The 19,078-nt window shown below is 43.1% G+C and overlaps 2 protein-coding genes across 2 annotated transcripts in view; one reads left to right on the plus strand and one right to left on the minus strand.

The window, feature by feature from the left end:
- The window catches only part of TADA3 (transcriptional adaptor 3), a 701,258-nt gene that overhangs the window by 572,719 nt on the left and 109,461 nt on the right, over positions 1–19,078 (plus strand). The window lies entirely within an intron of this gene.
- Positions 1–19,078, minus strand: part of PLXNB1 (plexin B1) — a 136,027-nt gene that overhangs the window by 21,067 nt on the left and 95,882 nt on the right. The window contains exons 18-27 of the mRNA XM_081319087.1: positions 17,974–18,150; positions 16,155–16,323; positions 11,937–12,179; positions 9,747–9,923; positions 7,759–7,907; positions 6,095–6,195; positions 4,532–4,749; positions 3,072–3,250; positions 1,873–1,939; positions 1,004–1,150 (exon numbers count right to left, since the gene is read on the minus strand). Of these exons, the coding sequence (XP_081175213.1) occupies positions 1,004–1,150; positions 1,873–1,939; positions 3,072–3,250; positions 4,532–4,749; positions 6,095–6,195; positions 7,759–7,907; positions 9,747–9,923; positions 11,937–12,179; positions 16,155–16,323; positions 17,974–18,150 (1,627 nt within the window). The remainder of the gene's footprint in view (positions 1–1,003; positions 1,151–1,872; positions 1,940–3,071; positions 3,251–4,531; positions 4,750–6,094; positions 6,196–7,758; positions 7,908–9,746; positions 9,924–11,936; positions 12,180–16,154; positions 16,324–17,973; positions 18,151–19,078) is intronic.

Genomic DNA, 19,078 nt, shown 5'->3' on the forward strand with positions numbered 1-19,078 from the left:
TGGGAGCTATGTCATTATGGCTGAGAACAACATGTTATGTTGATACAGGAACTGTATGTTATTCATCTCAGTTCAGCACGTGAACCCAGCCTTATTAAAGTAATCAAGTATTATTTAAGCTGAAAAAAAGTGAAAAAGGATGCTCATGCTTTAATACAGTCTTCTCCAGTCTAGGTGTGTTATGGCTTCAGCTCCCAGGATTTGCATAGCAAATCCAATTATCGTACTTATTGTGCTTGTATAGTGTCATGACATCTTTATGCAATCAGGTCATTTGTGCAATGATGTCACTGCACATCCAATGTGCGAATTAAAGTCAAACATCCCATGGAGAGCAACAGGTTGGAGTAGCCCAGGCAAGAAGAGTTGCACCATTTGCCATCCCATATTATGTTTGCTTAGCTAAGGTGAAGACTGGCTTAATCTACAGGCAGTCCTCAGCTTGTGACCACAATTGAGCCCAAATCTTCTGATGTTAAGTGATACAGTTGCTAAATGAATTTTGCCCCATTTTACGATCTTTCCTGCCTCAGTTGTTAAGTGAAACACTGCAGCTGATAAGTTAGTAAGCCGGTTGTTAAGTGCCTGTGGCTTCCCCACTGACTTTGCTTGTCAGAAGGTCGCAAAAGGGGATCACATGATCCCAAGACACATCCACCTTCAGAAATATGAATCACTTGCCAAGCCTCTGAATTTTGATCACGTGGATTATGGGGATGCTGAAAAGGTCGTAACTGAGAAAGACGGCCATAAGTCACTTTCTCCAGAGCTGTTGTAACTTTGAGCGGTCACTAAGCGAACTGCTGTAAGTCGGGGGCTACCTGTACTGAGCTTGAAAAGGACCACTTGCTAAGAATGGGAAGAGTCTTAGGAAGAGGATGGAGATGGGAAAGAAGCGTCCTGGACTCTGAAGATGCACGCTAGAAGCATCCAGCCAATTGGGTGGTCCAAGACTGGTTCTAGCTGGGTGCTTCTTCCTGATAGGTCCATGATCAGCCCTTACCAGTGTGCGATATTCTAGGTCTTCTCGGAGAAGTCGGTTGTCATTCAGGGTGTACTTGGCCTTCCCAGTGACCCAGTCCACAGGACCCTTGTCTACTTGGTGCTTGATGCCCCGGAAGAGCATATAGAGGGGCTCCCCAACAGAGTCCTAGTGGAGAAACAGAGAAATCCTCATCATCTCTAGAGTTTCCACCTTGCATTTCTGACCTTTTAGCTGTACATCAGAACTAGGTCAGGGGATGACTGAAGTCTCTGGCCAGGTTCAGGGCCAAAGTTTAACTTTCATCTGGCAAACAAATCCAGTCTGATGTGCATCACGAGTAACCATGCAAACCTATTATAAAACGATAGGTCTTAGGAAAGGCATCACCTGGGCCTGAAACCCTGAAAGATTCATAAGGACATTCAACGTCCAATTCATAGGACGAGCAAATCTGTTTTAGTCAGCAGCTGGCCTGCCTGCAGCAGTATTAAAAAAAGTCTGGGCTCAGCCTAAGCATTAGTGTGCCAAAAACAGGCACGGTATAGATTCCTATTTCACAGGTCTGACCGTTCCCAGTATGTCATCATGTCACTAATTAAAAAAACACCACTTGGCTAGGATGTCTTGTTCCTGGATCCAGAGCCAACTCAGACTCTTATTCATCCGCTTTAGCAATATTTAATGCACAAGAGGACACTGGAGTCTTGGATGTCTCACTAAGCCTTCTGTACTCCTCCATCAAGATGCTAGCAGCTGAGAATTAAGGGGTCCCTGGCATTATCAGAGCAGAGGTTTATGCAACTACCTAGCTGAGAATTACATGATATATATATATATATATAAATATGTTGACCTTCTAGGTATAAGGGAATTGATGGATGTCTCACCCTGACAAACGCGTAGAGGCAGATGGACATCCAGTTGGTCAGCAGCTTCTCGACCACCGTTTCTGTCCTGAAAGAGACATTGAAGTTGTTTCAACTTTGACTCCACTGTACATTGTTCTTCAGTGCTAATAAACCTCCCAATTGGTTTAAAGAAAGCTAAAACAAAGGGCAATAAAAATTAAAACTTCAACACTGAAAAGGGAGGTAAATTCAGGTCTCTTAAAAAAAATTCTTTGAATATCATGGAGAGCAGGGCTTTTTTTGTCATAGAACGCTCAGAACGGAGTTCTGGCACCTTTTTTGGATGGAACCTTGTAGGGTAGGCAAGGCGGGTTGTATGACGTGTGTGAGTTCCGGCACCTTTTTCTTTTACAAAAAAAGCACTGATGGAGAGTATACCCGCCGAAATCTCTTGTGAGAGGTGGACACTGTCAGATTCTTATGGAAGGCCTTCGCAGAAAACTCTTACTCCATTCTCATATCAAGAGGTGATATGCCATTATTTCTTACTTAGAGGCCTATTGTGTTAGCTGGCAAATACTGGGAATGGAGTATTACTTTCTTGGCCACAGCTAAACTTTTTAGCAGTTCTCTGTTGGAAACAGAACACTGGACTAAATATTCTAGTTCTGATTTAGTTCTGATGGCCTTTCGTACAGCCAGGGTTCAGACCAGGTTTATCCATATGAGCCAGCAATCAAGAGAAGGTTATTCAATCTGAGAAAGGAACAAAAGCCTCTTGGATCCAATATCCTGTTTCACAAAGGTATGCTAAAAGGTAAAGGTAAAGGTTCCCCCGCACATGCGTGCTAGTCGTTTCCGACTCTAAGGGCCGGTGCTCATCTCCGTTTCAAAGCCAAAGAGCCAGCGCTTGTCCGAGGACGTCTCCGTGGTCACGTGGCCGGCATGACTAGACGCCAAAGGCGCACGGAACGCTGTTACCTTCCCACCGCAGTGGTCCCTATTTTTCTACTTGCATTTTTACGTGCTTTTGAACTGCTAGGTTGGCAGAAGCTGGGACGAGTAACAGGCGCTCACTCTGTTACGCGGCACTCGGGATTCGACCTGCCAAACTGCCGACCTTCTGATCGACAAGCTCAGCGTCCTAACCCACTGAGCCACCGCATCCCTTTTGATGCATTTACTCTTCCTCAATTTGTCTTAACTCCCCCAGGCTGTTTTTCTGACAGTGACCTCACCTTCTCAGCATCAGCTTTGGGTTCTTGGCCACATATTGCTCTACCAGGTCATTCAAGAGGGTCTTGAGGATATCTGTGAAGTACTCAAGTTTCCCATGCAAGGCGACTGTGAGAAGTGATGCGACATAAGCCCGGTCCCTTGGAGAAAATGTGCGCTGGATTTCCAAGGTGTGAATAAACTAGACAAAAGGGAGATAATGTAAGATGACACTGCACTTAGGCAATTATTTCTTGGCTGGGGGTGGGGGAGAGGAACAGGCATTTTAATTGATTGGTTATGACCTCCATAAAAAGTTAAAACAAACCAAAAAAACAAAAACAAAAAAACAGCTCAGCAGGAATAAACAAAGCCAAAAATTCCATGTCTTATTATATGCCAATGAAAGAATACATGCAGTCTGGGTAGGTTTGCATTTTTTAAAAATCATTTTCATTATTTTGTATACTGCTTCTATTATTTTTACAAATAACGTATTACAGGTAGTCCTCAACTAACAACCATAATGGGGCCTGCCCATCATGGTCATAAGATACGACAGCTGTAAAGCAGGTTGCTCACATGGCTAACCCCATTTTATGACTATGGCATAAAATGTCATTAAGTGACCACTACGGTCATTAAGCAAATCAATGGTTAGCTATGGTGGGGGGGGGGAATTGCCAAAAATCAGAAGCAAATGTGGTGTGAAACATTGTCACTTGACTGTGGGATGTTCTAGGTGGCCATAAATGTGGTCCAGTTTGCAAGTGAGAATGTTATTTGAGTGCAATCTGTAGGCCTTAAGCAAACCTGGGCATTATGGAAACTCAGCCATAGCATAACAACAACAACAACAACAAAGTTGGAAGGGACTTTGGAGGTAATCAAGTCCAATCCCTGCTCAGGCAGGAAACTCTATACCATTTCAGACAAATGGTTCTCTTCTTAAAAACTTCCAGTGTTGGAGCATTCACATCTTCTGGAGGCAGGCTGTTCCACTGATTAATTCTTCTAACTGTCAGGAAAGTTCTAGACTGCTTCTGTCCTTAGTTAGTTTCCATCCGTTGCTTCTTATCCTGCCTTCAGGTGCTTTGGAGAATAGCTTGACTCCCTCTTCTTTGTGGCAACCCCTGAGATATTGGAACGCAGCTATCATGTCACCCCTCGTCCTTCTCTTCATTAAACTAGACATACCCAATTCCAGCAACCGTTCCTTATATGTTTTAGCCTCCAGTCCCCTGATCATCTTTGTTGCTCTTCTCTGTACTCTTTCTAGAGTCTCAACTTCTTTTTCACATCGTGGTGATGTAAAAATACTGGATGCAGTATTCCAAGTGTGGCCTTATCAAGGCATTGTAAAGTGGGATTAAAGTGGTATACTATATGCCTCGTTTTAGCCTATTTGTTATGACCTGGACCCTGCATGGGAGAACTGTGTTTGATGTGGTTAATTTGATTTGATTCTTTATTTAAAACATACCTTGGTGAGAAAGAGCTTGCTGTTGAGAAGGTTAGAGAGCTGCACCAAGCCTTGTTCAACTGTCTGCCGCCGAGATTCAGGCACATCGAGATCCCTTTGCAAGGGTGACTCCCGGTGGCCCGGGAAAAAGATGCGTTCTGCATAGCATTTGTAATCCAAGAAAGGAATCCCCGTGCCAACCAAGTCACTGGTGAGATCCATCATTTCAGTCATGAGGTCTAGAAATAGAGGAAGCACACAAGTCATACGGAAGTGAGCTAAGAGAGGGGTCTCATAAACATAGAAAACTAAAAATGCTTCTGCCTTACATCACGAACTGAGAGAATGTGTCTTCTTCATCTATGAGCGTGCACTTAGTGCGTTTAAACCAGAATGGAATAACTCACCGTAGCCATCTTGCGGCGGCCATTTCAGCACGGCCATCTTGCCGTGGCCATTTCACCATGGCCATCTTGCCACATGCAAGTCACCAGGGGACAACTCGCCCTGGGGTAATTCCACGTGGGATAACTCAACACGCTAAATATTATCTGCCATTCCTTCTTCGATGTTATTTTCATTGACAAAAGTGGAAATAAGGTAGAAGAAGCAGTGGTGGATAACATCGCACTGAGTTATCCCATGTGAATTGTCCTGCTGTGAGTTGGCTACAATAAACTGGCCACGGCAAGATGGCTGTGGTGAGATGGCTATGACGGGTTGGCCGTGGCAAGACGGCGGTGGCGAATTGGTTTTTGGTGAGATGGCTGCAGTGAGTGGGCTGTGGAAACCTGGCCCTGAGCTGGTTACAGCAAGTTGTCCTAGTCCCCATTTAAACTACATATTAAAGACCAGGAGATCCAACAGGACTTATATGCTGTACTCAAGAACGCTTTCTTGAGACCCCCTTCGTAAACCAGCAAGATACCTACTGTATATTATATAATTGTTTCTAAATTTCAAAGGGCACTAACTCTAGCATGTTGCAATGTTCTCCCACAGCAGTTCTGGAGGCCAGCTATAAAAACGTCCCATACGAGCTGAGTGTGTCCTTATGGACAAGGAGCCATTGAAGCCACCGCTCAAATGCTGTTGTACTGTTCCCTCTATAACAGAGGTCCCCAACCTCTGGAGAGGTGTTTCCGTGGACAGGAAGGTGCATGGTTTTGTATGCTGCCTGCATCTCGCATATGGGGACATTGCTTGTTTGTGCGGACCGGTTGCTGGCATGCCGCGGCCCAGTACTGGTCCATGGACCGGGGGTTGGGGACCCCTGCTCTCTAAGGATTCCTGGGCTCATGACTCCTTACCTGGTAAAATATCCTGGAAATTCTGATCTCTTTTATGTACAGCTGTATGAGATAATTTCTTTGCACGTAGTTAAATTCTATTATGGTGCCTACAAAATGAGGCAGACTTTGGCCACTCATTGGTGATCTCACCACTGACTGTAATGTAATATTAAGTCTTGCTTTGTTCTGCTCTATTTTTTATTTTACTTTCATGTTTTAATTTTTAACTCTGATCTGTGACTGTAAGAAAGGACTGAATCGGAAGGAGAGGGAAGTATGCTTTCTTTTTTACCTGTAAATTCTTTTTTGCACCGATCCCGAACACTTGTTTCCAGATTTTCGAGCTGGATTTGGACTTTTTTGTAATCTCTCAGGGCCTGTTTGCTCTTCCGCCTATGATGAAAAAAGGAAATAAAACCATGCTGGTCCCTTTCTTCCCAAATCTTATGCAGGTACCCCTTTTATTGGAGAATATACAGGAAGTCCTCGAATTACAACAATTCATTTAGTGACTGTTCAAAGTTACAATGGCACTGAAAAAAGTGATGTTTGACCATTTTTCACACTTATGACCATTGCAGCATCCCCACGGTCATGTCAAAAGCAAAGTCAGTGGGAATCCAGATTCACTTAACAACCGTGTTACTACTTTAACAACTGCCGTGATTCACTGAACAACTATGGCAAGAAAGGTTGCAAAATGGGGCAAAACTCATTGACAAATGTCTCGCTTAGCAACAAAAGTTGTGGGCTCAATTGTGGTTGTAAGTCGAGGACTACCTTACTCCCATATTTCCTCTCTTTATTTCTGTGCTGGAGAATTGGCCTATTCCTTTCAATTACACGGACAAAATAATTGTTGGATTTAAGCTGAGTAAAAAAAATGCATGATGCAATCCTCAGAAATTGCATTACCGGATCATTTGAGAGACGTTGGCAGAGTGTGTAATTTTTATTACAATTTGAATCTGGAGAGCAGGAACTAGGGCAAGGAAAAAGTTTTTTTTAAGGGGTTCATTGAAGGGGAATTGCAGAAAATTTGGCGTGTTGAACACAAAACCTCAGCTGGAGTGATAAAAGTTCAGACAGTGGAAGCAAAATTTATTTTGGCAAGCCTCTGTGGGGCAAGGCACACAGACTGAGATCCAGGATTAGCTGTTTCCCTGAACTATCTGCACACTAGCAAATCAGTAAAAGTTTGGAAACACAAACTGGCTAAAAGTGCTAGGATTTGGATATTCCTGTCTTGCTAAAAGAAAGTAATTAGGCATGCGGGCAGCATGCATGTGACTTACATTATCACACAGAGGTAAACAAGGATATTGGATCCTTGGAATATTTATTCATCTTCTTTTGTGCCGTCTCCTTAAACGGGCAGCAGGCTGAACAAGATCCTTTATTTATTTCATTTATTTATGAATCAAATTTACATGGCCGCCCATCTCATGGAAAGTCATTCCCCTCACTAGTTACTAAATCCATTTTAAATGGCAGGACCAGGATCTTTTGCATGTAAAGGAGATGCTCTTCCACTGGGGACGACACGTTTCCTTCTCGCTCAGGTATGGGGATGGCAAAGACAGTGGGTGTGTATCCAGGGCTTTTTTTCTCATAACGCTCAGAACGGAGTTCGGGCACCTTTTTTGGATGGAACCTTGTAGGGTAGGCATGGCGGGTTGTATGACATGTGTGAGTTCCGGCACCTTTTTCTTTTACAAAAAAAGCACTGGGTGTATCTGTTGACGCTGCTTCTCTAGATCGGTACTAGACATGTGGAATAGGATCCCACTTGGGCAGGAGTAGGCAAGTATAAGCTGACTCAGGAATTCTGGGAGTTGAAGTCCACAAGTCATAAAAGAGCCGAGGTTGCCTACCGCTGCGGACTTGGGGAAACGGGCAGGCCCTGAGTCTAATCCCATTTCTGCTAGGAAATCCACTTGGCCACCTTCTTCTCACCTGTAGATGAAGACGATGATGAGTACAATCAAAGCCACAAAAGAGGTCCCCACTCCCAAGCCAATCTGGGCCTCCAGGGGGAAAGTGAGCTGACTCTCTGTGTCATATTGCACACGACCGAGCCAGAAGTTCTTGTTCCCCATTTGAACCTGCAGGAGGACAAACGTGTCAATACGCCAGCCTGGGAGATAAGCATTTCATCGCGCTGGACAAACGTAACATTTCTCTCAGGCCCAAAAACCAAGAATGACACATGGCAATTCTTCCAAGAAGCTGAGTCCTTTTCAGGCCTATCGACAGATCTTGCCAGACTGAGCACTCAACTGATCTGTTCTGTACCAGCCTACTACCGGCCCTGCAGAAAAGGCAGGGACAACCCCTCTACAAACGGCAAGAGGCTGGAATAACGCCTGCCAAATTTATTCACATAAAACAGAGCAAGACAAGACACCAACCATAAAACACGAGCTAAGAAGCAGGAACAATCCAAGCGGTTGCCTTCAGCAAACCAGCCCTCCCACACATTCCCCTTAAATACAGTTCAGGGCGTGGCCTCTCTGTGCCTCCTTCCGAGGTGCCCCATTGCCTCCCTCTGTTTACTCCTGACTGACTGCCTCCTGCGTCGGGCGTCCTTGAACAGGGCCAGCTGTGGGTCATCTTCATCCACGCTGTCAGGCTCACACAGCTGGGTCTGCATCGTGACCAGATGAGAGGGGCCTTGCTGGGGGCTCTCATCAAGCTGTCCAATCCCCTCAGCAAGCTCTTCAACACCCCCCTCCTCCTCCTCTGAGTTGTCCGACCCAACTGCCGAACCCACAGGCTGACCCTGAATCACAACACGATCTGCATCTACAGTATGTGAATATTAGGGAGCGGCTGTCTTCACCCTCTTTCTCTCACACATAATATCTGGGCTGAGTTACTCCTCTGGAACGCGCCCCTCCCTCCTGGGAAATCTACCTCCTCACTAAATCCCATCACAATTTCTCAAGCATCACAACTAACCACCTGTCCTATTTTCGCTCCTTTCGATCCATGACATCTTAGGATTTGTGACATCTTAGGATTTATGATGAATGTGTGGTATCTTATGATTTATGACGAACGTATTTTATGTTGCTCACGACTTATCACTCTTGCTTGTATGTGCACTGAGATCTTATTGACCACACTTGGCCAATAAAAGAATTCTATTTTGGCATTATTTTCTGAATTTTCGTTTTGTTGACAAGAATTTGAGCTGCTTTATCCAACAGACCAGGTGTGTCCAGCCCACAGCCCATGGGCCACATGCAGCCCTGGACAGTTAGCAATGCAGCCCCACAAGATTGTAAACTTTTAACATTCTTGTGTGGTTTTTAGCAATATTTATACACATTAGGGACATGGTGGCTCAGTGGGTTAGGACGCTGAGCTTGTCGATCAGAAGGTCGGCAGTTTGGTGGGTCGAATCCCGAGTGCCGCGTAACAGAGTGAGCGCCTGTTACTCGTCCCAGCTTCTGCCAACCTAGCACTTCGAAAGCACGTCAAAACACAAGTAGAAAAATAGGGACCACTACGGTGGGAAGGTAACAGCGTTCCGTGCGCCTTTGGCGTCTAGTCATGCCGGCCACATGATCACGGAGACGTCCTCGGACAAGTGCTGGCTCTTCGGCTTTGAAACGGAGATGAGTTGGAAACAACTAGCACGCATGTGCGGGGGAACCTTTACCTTTACCTTTTTATACACATTAACTATATTATATACTTTATATGCAGCCCAAGACAATTCCTCCTCACTAAATGCAGCCCAGGGAAGCCAAAGGTTGGACCCAGGCAATTATACCCTCAGAGCTGCTGATGGAGAAGGGAGAAACCAATGACAAAAAGTTTTCATTTCTTTTTTTTCCTCCCTCCCTCTGGAACGGATTAAAGCAAAACAAGTTCCTAAATCAAGTTTCCCATTCTGGATTGAATTTAATTCTCAATATCTCTAGGCTACGTCTTACCGTAAATTCTGGCAGTGAGTCAGTACCTTCCCGTTTAGCCCGGTGTTGAGGGGCCGGTTGTTCAGTAGGAGGCTCACAATACAGGTGGTTCTTCGTGAGGGTCTTGACTGAGCAGACCCCAACTCCAATCATGGCTTTTACTTCATCTTTAGAAATGGCCAGATCCAGATTTTCTCCCTGGGGGAACAGAGATAAGGACACTCTTGTGAAAAGGTACTCCACACCCTGTCAATGGAGATTCTCAATTATCCAAGTCATCGTTGTCCCACAGATGCTTTTCCAAAAGGCAACTGGACTTTGTTTTTCCTTGAAAACATTTCAGTTCTCACCCAAGAAGCTTCTTCAGTTCTGACTGAACAGTGGAGACGGAAGGATTTAAAGAACTGAAGAGGTTTCTTGGATGAGAAGCAGATCATCTTCAAGGAAAAAAGACAGGTTACCTTTTGAAAAAGCACCTTTGGTTACTCTACCCCAGGGGTCCCCAACAGCTCATCAGCTCTTTCATGACGTTTCAGATTGTTTGCTGACCTCCAAACATTTATTATATAAAATAATTTAACAAATGCTACTTTACTTAATAGTACTGTGAATAATACTAATAACAAGAACATTGACCCCTTGCATTATTCCATCATTACAATATTGTCTACTTCGAGGAACCTTGGTCTATTCATTTCCAGTTTGCAAATAAATAAGCAGTTAAAAATAAAAATAAAATAGTCACTAGCTTGCTAGGAGCAGGCAAGTTCCACTTACATTTCTGTGCTGAGGGCAGAGGAGAGATTGAGGGTCGGGTGTCTCTGTGAATTCCAATTATTACCAAACATGTTCTGTTCCATCATAGCCTATTACATTTTATAACTAAATTTGAACTCCATACAAAATACACTCTAATTGAAACTTGTTTGTTTTATGATTAATTTTTCTGGCAGTTGAACTTTTTCTGCATTCATCTTTCTTTCTCATATTCACACATTTCTCAAAGACTCGCTAAGAGCAAAAAAACTGGTTTATGCATCCCCTGCCAGGTGCAGAATCTTACTTCATTTCCCAAATATTATTCACTGTCATCCTTGTATCCATTGAACCAGACTTCTGCCAAACATTCCCAGGCTACATCAGCAAACCAAGCTCCATGCAGTGTTAGCATTTGTTCTTCCTACCTTTCCACTTGAATAAAGCTGTGTTTTTCAAAGTTGGCAATTTTAAGATGAATGGCCTTCAATTTCCAGATTTCTCCAGCCACCAAGTTTGAAAAACATTGGTATAAAGGAACAATAGTGGCATTCCTCCAGGTATCAGGCACAGATGCACCCCTCATGCACATATTACGTAAGTTTCTAGCTCCCCATAAACAAACCACATCCATATTTTAATCACATCTATGCTTCAATTCTTTTCTGGTTAATTCATCCATGCCTGCAGCAATATAAGTTTTCAACACTGCCTACACTTATGATTTCCTTTTCGTCCATTTTTTTCTCACCCCCAATCTAGAGAGTAGTGCTAAAGGGAATTGTGGAAAAATCATAAATTCTTCGTCCCTGTGTTAAAAGATTTGTCAGGTTTATGAAGTAGAGGAGGTCAACAGTATCTTGGATTATTATCCCTGGGGATTATACAGAACATCCTAGCCTATGGCAGACTATTTGTAAAGCGGAAGGAATAATATTCTTCCTGCTTTACTAAAGCTCATCAGTGTTCAGTAAGATGCATTGGCTAGGGCTGCACATAGCCCTTTTCCAGCCACCATCAGCCGTAGAAATCAATAGCTGATTTTGAATTAACTCAGTCTGACCTTTCTCTCTCAGGCTTGTAGCTGTGAGGAAAAAATGAGTGGGACAGAAGACTAGCTATATCACCATGAGCTCCTAGCAGAAATGTGCACTGTAAATGAATGAATGGATCAAATGAATACATAAATGCATGTACAGTTGATAAATAATTATTTATATATAAATAATACTTTCAAAAACTTGCATATACTTTAAAATAATTTGTTGTACACCATTCAGACTCCTTCTCTAAGGGGCAGTTCAGAAATGAGTAAAATTAATAAAATACAGCATCCTGAGTATCTCAGCTGTTAATTTTTGAAACAAAACCAAAGGAATAATGCAGGATAATCACAGCCAATAACCAAAGAAGAGACGCTGCTTCCATTTATGGAGAACAAGTTCTTCTGTTTACCTCCACAGAGATGATGCTTCCAGGTTTGTGACGGTAGGGTTTGGTGATATCGTCTGTGTTGAGGGGCTTCAGGAAGGGGTCAACTTCGTAAGAAAAGCCAGTGGGATGGAAGGCATTGAAGTCAAAGCTGAGATTATCCAGGACAAACTCCAGTCTTACGTGAATGGAGTGGGACAATGGCTTAATAGCTGGTGTCTTGCAAAGTATGAGGTTCGAGGAGTTGACTTGACATGGCTCTTCAAACTAGGATCAGAAATGAAGGGAAATGAATGAGTACAATTAATTCTCCACCCTTCCAAAGCTACTGTTTTCAAGAAATTTCTATTTCCAAGAAATTCCTAAAGTGGCTCTTCTGCATACCCTTTTCCAAGATCCATTCCTAGACCCAAGTCTCCAAGCACAGTAGATAAGAATAGAGCTTAGAATTTTGGACTGAAAGCTGTAAGACACCAGTGAACCAGGGAAACTGTGAGTGTATATTTTGCTTTTCAGTCCAATTTATTTTATAGAGAGCTTGGGGGGGAAATTGGGATGGGGGAGGTTTGGGAGTCAGACATATGTTCCACTGTTATTTTCATGAAAATAAATTAGTAATTAAAAGTAAATTGTGGAAAGGAAAAAAAATCACCTAAAATCCAGTAGTAAAAAGGTACTGTTGATATATTTAAACAATGAACTTTTTTTAAAAAATGAGATTCACATTTGGTTATGATTCCTTCTGCCTGCTTTGCCACAACAGAGCCAGTTTGGTGTAGTGATTAAGGCACTAGGCTAGAAACCAGGAAACTCTGAGTTCTAGTCCTCTCTCAGGCATGAAAGACAGCTGGATGAATTTGGCCCACTCACTCTTTCCCATCCCAGTCCCTCTCACAAGGTTGTTATTATGGGGCAAATCGGAGGAAGGAGCATCAGGTATGTGTCTTGAGTTGTTTATAAAAATAATAAAAGTGGGATAACAAAAAATCTTTAAAAAGTATTTCTATTTTTGGCGAAGCAAAACATACAAAATGGCAGATCGCTGCTAGCTGAGAAGGTTCCGGAGAGAGTGAGCAGGGGAACTTTACTACATGGGAAGGTTTTAATTTGTAATACTGTAGTAGTAACTTGATTGGGAGTTGCTCAGAATTGGTTAGAAAATGGGCGGCTGCATGAATGTCTTAAATAAAACAAATAAATACATAAATCTCAGCAAAAACACCTATGGAAACCCCAGGAATCAAACATCTTTTATCAGCAGCATTTGCTTAGAACGAGCACTGTAAAGATTCATCCCAGTTCTTGGCAATCCTGAAAGGGCACCACACTTCCCAGCATAACAGAAAGATTCCTAGCAAGGCCAAAGATAGTAGATCATAGAGTTGGAAGGGCCGGTAGATACATCCCTCGACGCAGGAATCCAAATCGAAGCATCCTCACTGAGTTTAGTTTAGTTTAGTTTCTGCCTGTCTAGGAAAAGGGAAGGTGTCTAGGGAAGTGGAGCCCACCACTTCCCTGGTTACAGGTCGTCCTCAATTTATAACCATTCTTTTAGTGACCATCCGAAGTTACAACTTCACTAAAAAACAAAGGGATATACGACCATTTTCCACTTTTATTTTTTAAATATTATTTATTATTTGAATCATAAAAATAAAGTATAAAACAGTAAAACAAACAAAATGAAACAAAACAAAAGCATATATTCAACCTTAACAACAACAAAAAAGAAAAAAATAATGTACAAAAAAGAAGAAAAAGTGATAAATTAAATTTAACATGTGGGATCCACCCCAGCTGGGTGCTGAAGGAAAAGAAAAAGCAATAAATTCTCCCCTTTTATATAGTTAACCGACGAAAGCTAAGTTTAAGGTAAAGGTAAAGGTAAAGGTTCCCCCGCACATGCGTGCTAGTCTTTTCCAACTCTAGGGGCCGGTGCTCATCTCCGTTTCAAAGCCAAAGAGCCAGCGCTTGTCCGAGGACGTCTCCGTGGTCATGTGGCCGGTATGACTAGACACCAAAGGCACACGGAACACTGTTACCTTCCCACCGTAGTGGTCCCTATTTTTCTACTTGCATTTTTACGTGCTTTCGAACTGCTAGGTTGGCAGAAGCTGGGACGAGTAACAGGCGCTCGCTCTGTTACGCGGCACTCGGGATTCGACCTGCCAAACTGCCAACCTTCTGATCGACAAGCTCAGCGTCCTAACCCACTGAGCCACCGCGTCCCTTATAATATATATATATATATATATATATACATATACATATATACATATACATATACATATACACATACACATACACATACACATACACATACACATACACATACACATACATATATATATATATATATATATATGGCGCTAACAAAGAATTAAAAGGAGACTGGTATAGCTATTTCAAGCTTCTTTGCTGTCATCAGCCAAAAAAAACCCCCTCAAGACACACACACACACACACACACACACACACACACACACATACATATGTTGAGAAAAATTGTCGAACATTGGGATAATATAAAAAACAACTGTTTAATAAACTTAGCTTTCGTTGGCTAATTGCCAACATCGTCAGAGTGGAATGCTGGAGGTTCAAGACCAACTGCTTCTGCGCTCTGCTCATGGAACGTGGCGCCACTGGTCTACCCGCCCCGCTAATCGTATTGCTTCTAGTTGTGTCGTATCCGTCTGCATATTCGTGAGTTCATGAATATGTATTTATGTATTCAACGCTTACAGGTGTGGGGGCATATAGCCAGCAACAATCACATGTTCAACCTTGCCGGGGCGGAGGCCATCGCCCAAGATGTCACCAAGGGCGGCCGGTTGCTAAAGGAAGTGTGGCTATCCGACAAGCGCTCCATTAATTGCCATATAGAGTTGCTGCCTACCTATCAGGCACTAAGGAAATGGGAACAACGGCGTAACAACTCGCAACGAGTGCAATGGGCGCAGCCCACGCAAGATCAGAACCAGGGGCCCATGCAACAGCAAAGAACTACTACTGGTGAGGGGAAGGAATCCCCAATACGATCAGCGCAGGAACTAATGATGGGAGGTGGGATGCTACACACGCAACAGGAGGGGGATGGCCATAGGACAGGAAACATTGGAAGACCATCCCATGGCAACAGGTATCCAGCCACGCCCAAAGCGGGCAAAGAGAGCGACAACAGGAGACGCGAGGATCCCTGAACTCACGAATATGCAGACGGATGCAAAACAACTAGAAGCAATACGATTAGCGGGGGTGGGTACACCAGTGGCACTACGTTCCATGAGCAGAGCGCAGAAGCAGTTGGTCTTATAGGCAGGCTTTTGAACCTCCGGCATTCCACTCTGACGATGTCAGCAATTAGCCGATGAAAGTTTATTAAACAGTTGTTGTTTTTTACATTCTCCCGGTGTTCGACTATTTAGTCGTTTCCGACTGTAGGGGCCGGTGCTCATCTCCGTTTCAAAGCTGAAGAGCCAGCGCTTGTCCGAGAACGTCTCTGTGGTCATGTGGCCGGCATGACTAGACGCCAAAGGCGCACGGAACGCTGTTACCTTCCCACCGTAGTGGTTCCTATTTTTCTACTTGCATTTTTACGTGCTTTCGAACTGCTAGGTTGGCAGAAGCTGGGACGAGTAACAGGTGCTGACTCTGTTACGCAGCACTGCACTCGGGATTCGACCTGCCAAACTGCCAACCTTCTGATCGACAAGCTCAGCTGTCCCGGGGTCATCTGAACACCTCCCATGAACATCTCACAAGCAAAGTCAGATTCACTTAACAACTGTGTTACTCACTTAACAACTGCAGTGATTCGCTTAACTGTGGGAAGGAAGATCATAAAATGGAACAAAACTCACAACTGTCTTGCTTAAAAACAGAAATTTGGGGCTCTATTGTGATTGTACGTTGAGGACTACCTGTAATCGGTTCCACTGTCAAACTCTTCTTACTGCTTGGGAAGTTGTTTCTAACACTCAATTAGAATTTCCTTTCCTGTAATTTAGACTCATGCTTTTCGAAGTGCGGACTCTGGATAGATGGGGGACTGGTCTTTACCATCTGGGTCATCTCAAGAATAGAACATGGCTCTTTTCCCCATACGTGGCATGCTAGAAACTATCAGCAGAAGCCAAATGGCTCTGACTGTTGGAACAATATCCAAACTATTCTCCAGCTGGGATGCCTCTAGAATTAACTTGAAACAGGCTAAGAGAGATATTTTTTTACCTCACTTACTTGCTGGACACTGCAGAGAGCATTCTCTCGACATTCTGTTTCTGGAATAATCCTACGCCATCTTCCCACTCCCCGACGTCGGCGCTCCAAGGGTGAAACTGTGACACGGACCTTTGGCCACTGCACGACATCGAGGTTATGCCCACGAACTCTTATCTCTCGCCCACCACTGAAATAATGCATACAGATTTGTACAAACACTGATGGTTTAGTTTTGGTATTGGAAATGTTGCGACTGTTTCATTCAGGCAGGGGTGGGCAACTGTGGCCCCTTCACGGGCTGTGGACTTCAACTCCCAGAATTCCTGAGCCAGCCATTCATTCATACTGGTTCAGGAATTCTGGGAGTTGAAGTCCACAGGTTCTAAGGGGCCATAATTGCCCACCTCTGCATTAAGGTAATGAAAGACAATCCTAGGGTGATTCTTTGCAGCCTCATAGATCCTATCACATTTGCCTCATCAGGCAGCGTAGAACAGGAGGTGGCAACTTGATACTGTCCAAATGGTTCAGAGTACAATTCATGGCCACTCAGCTCCTTGTCTGGGGCCAATAAGAGCAGTAGTTGAAACAGATTGTGGGTTAGTAACAGATTGTGTCCCACTGATATCACAAGAACAACAGACTTGGAAGAGACCTTGGAGGTCTTCTAGTCCAACCCCCTGCTCAAGCAGGGGACCCTATACCATTTCAGACAAATGGCTGTCCAGTCTTTTCTTAAAAACTTCCAGTGTTGGAGCACCCACAACTTCTGAAAGGCAAGATGTTCCACTGATTAATTGTTCTAGAGCTTGAATTTGCATATAAATATAGAGTTTGAATTCACAATTCAATGGACCAATAATCTAAGAAGGATTAAGGCAGCCTCCTATATTTCTATTCTAATAACCTTATGGTATTCCACATTCTTATCCCACAATTTAAGGAAAATCACCTGAAAATAGCCAAAACATAACAACTATGAAACAACTGTGGTGTCCAACAGCAGATGTTCACAGAGTTGTCTGCCTGCCTGTGCAATTATTGGTGCTTTGTAGAGAAAATATGTGGGTTCACTGGATGATCATCACTACCCTGCAGTGGTCGGAATGCTAAATTAATAGTAGTAGAAACTCTTTTTCAATCATGCTATCTAAAGGTCCATCTTGTTGGTAACAGGACATAACTCTGGCAACTGCAGGTACATTGGCTGAAATAATTTCTCTGTCTGACTCCCAAGAACTACTACTGGTTGGAGAATTTGATCTGATCTGGGAAATTGTAATGGGGGATACAAAACCTACACTGGCTGCTTTCTCCTCAGTAAGACTAACTAGTTTTTGATACAGATTATCTTCTCCTTTATGTGGACCAGAACATCATCATCAAGAGATCTGGAAGACCGCTACATCTGATAGTCATCCGCAGCATGGAGCCTGCAGGCATGATGGCACCCATGCTCTTCCTCAAATGGTATCTGTCGGATCTCAACATTAGATGTATATATAAAATTGGAAAATGACTAAAAACACATTAGATTTGTCCCCGCTGTCTTCTGAGATTTTGCTTTAGTTTTAATTATTATGTCGGCCTCTATACCAGGAACCGCTAGCGTAGTTCTCAGGATGCACCGCAGGTTCTGAAACACCAACAGATAGCATGACAGAAACCTGCAGGTTATTTAATCCTCAAATGTTAAAATACCTCAGCATGAGATAGAATAGACATGTGCCCCTCTTTAGACATCACTGGACTCCTAAAATCCTAGTCAACCATGAGCAGAAGGGACAGGATTTCCAACCACAAAGCCTCATCTTAAATCTGTCCTATTTGTTGTTACCTCTGGAAACTCTTGGCTGGTTCTGCGTAGGTGATATTGGGATCAAGGGTGTATTTGAAGAAGGAATGCTCCAACTTCCGTTCTTGATCGCCGTATTTGACTGTGATGGAAAACTCTGTAGACACATTACTGGCGCTTGTCTGGCACAGCAACTCATGCTCCTGCATCTCAGAATGACTTTAGAGAAAAAGCAAAGCAAGAGAAATATATAAACCTACTCTAGAAAATATTACAGTTTAAGCAACAGCGCAAACCAATGAAACCTCACTGAAAAAGACAAGCTAAAAGCCACATCGTATTTGTGGGCAAAGTTGGGCACTTTGTGGCCTACTGTAAAATATCTTCCAAGTTTCCAGGAGGAGGTGAGAAGACAGAGTTGCCTTTTCTCCTCAACCCATACGTTGTAAGAACATTCCTAGATTCTGCCTTGCCATAAAAATGAATCCCATCCAAATACATAGCATAGCCAGTGTGTAATGAAAGGAGCTACAAGAGACCGTAGATATATGCTGCCCTCAGAGAAACCATGATTCCTTTCCCTGATTTAATTAAACGTTAGAAACATGTTCATGAAATGTTCCTGACTCTTCAGTTATATTTTTTTTAATTACATGTTCTGTCTAATGGTACTGGGATGCCACAAAACTCTTGTTTTTAATTTGATAACCATTTTGTTTTATTAATGTCTGAAACAATAGTGCATTCCTAATCCTATCTATTCAGAATTATTTCCTTGGAATTGCATAGGATTTATTCCCAACTATGTATAGGATTACAACTTAAAACAGACTATTTAAAAAATAAATTGTGCTTTAAAAAAGCATAAAGTAAGAGCAAGTCTTTAGAAAATGCCAAAAAAATCATGAAAATAATGTGCATTGGGGAAATTGCTGGCACAACAGAAAGAAAATGGAAAAGATACACGAATGGAAAACTGAAAACTCAAAAACTGGATTAATGCATTTGCAAAAATGAGGTCAAAACCCTCCAATCTTCCCGAAGGCAGGCAGATTGGAAATTCAAGTGCTCCTGGCCTTTCATTTAAGGCAGACATGTCAAACACAAGGCCTGGGGGCCGGATCCGGCCCACGAAGTGGTTTCATGC

The sequence above is a fragment of the Vipera berus genome, assembly GCF_964194415.1.
Source record: "Vipera berus genome assembly, chromosome: 2".
Lineage (NCBI taxonomy): Eukaryota > Metazoa > Chordata > Lepidosauria > Squamata > Viperidae > Vipera > Vipera berus.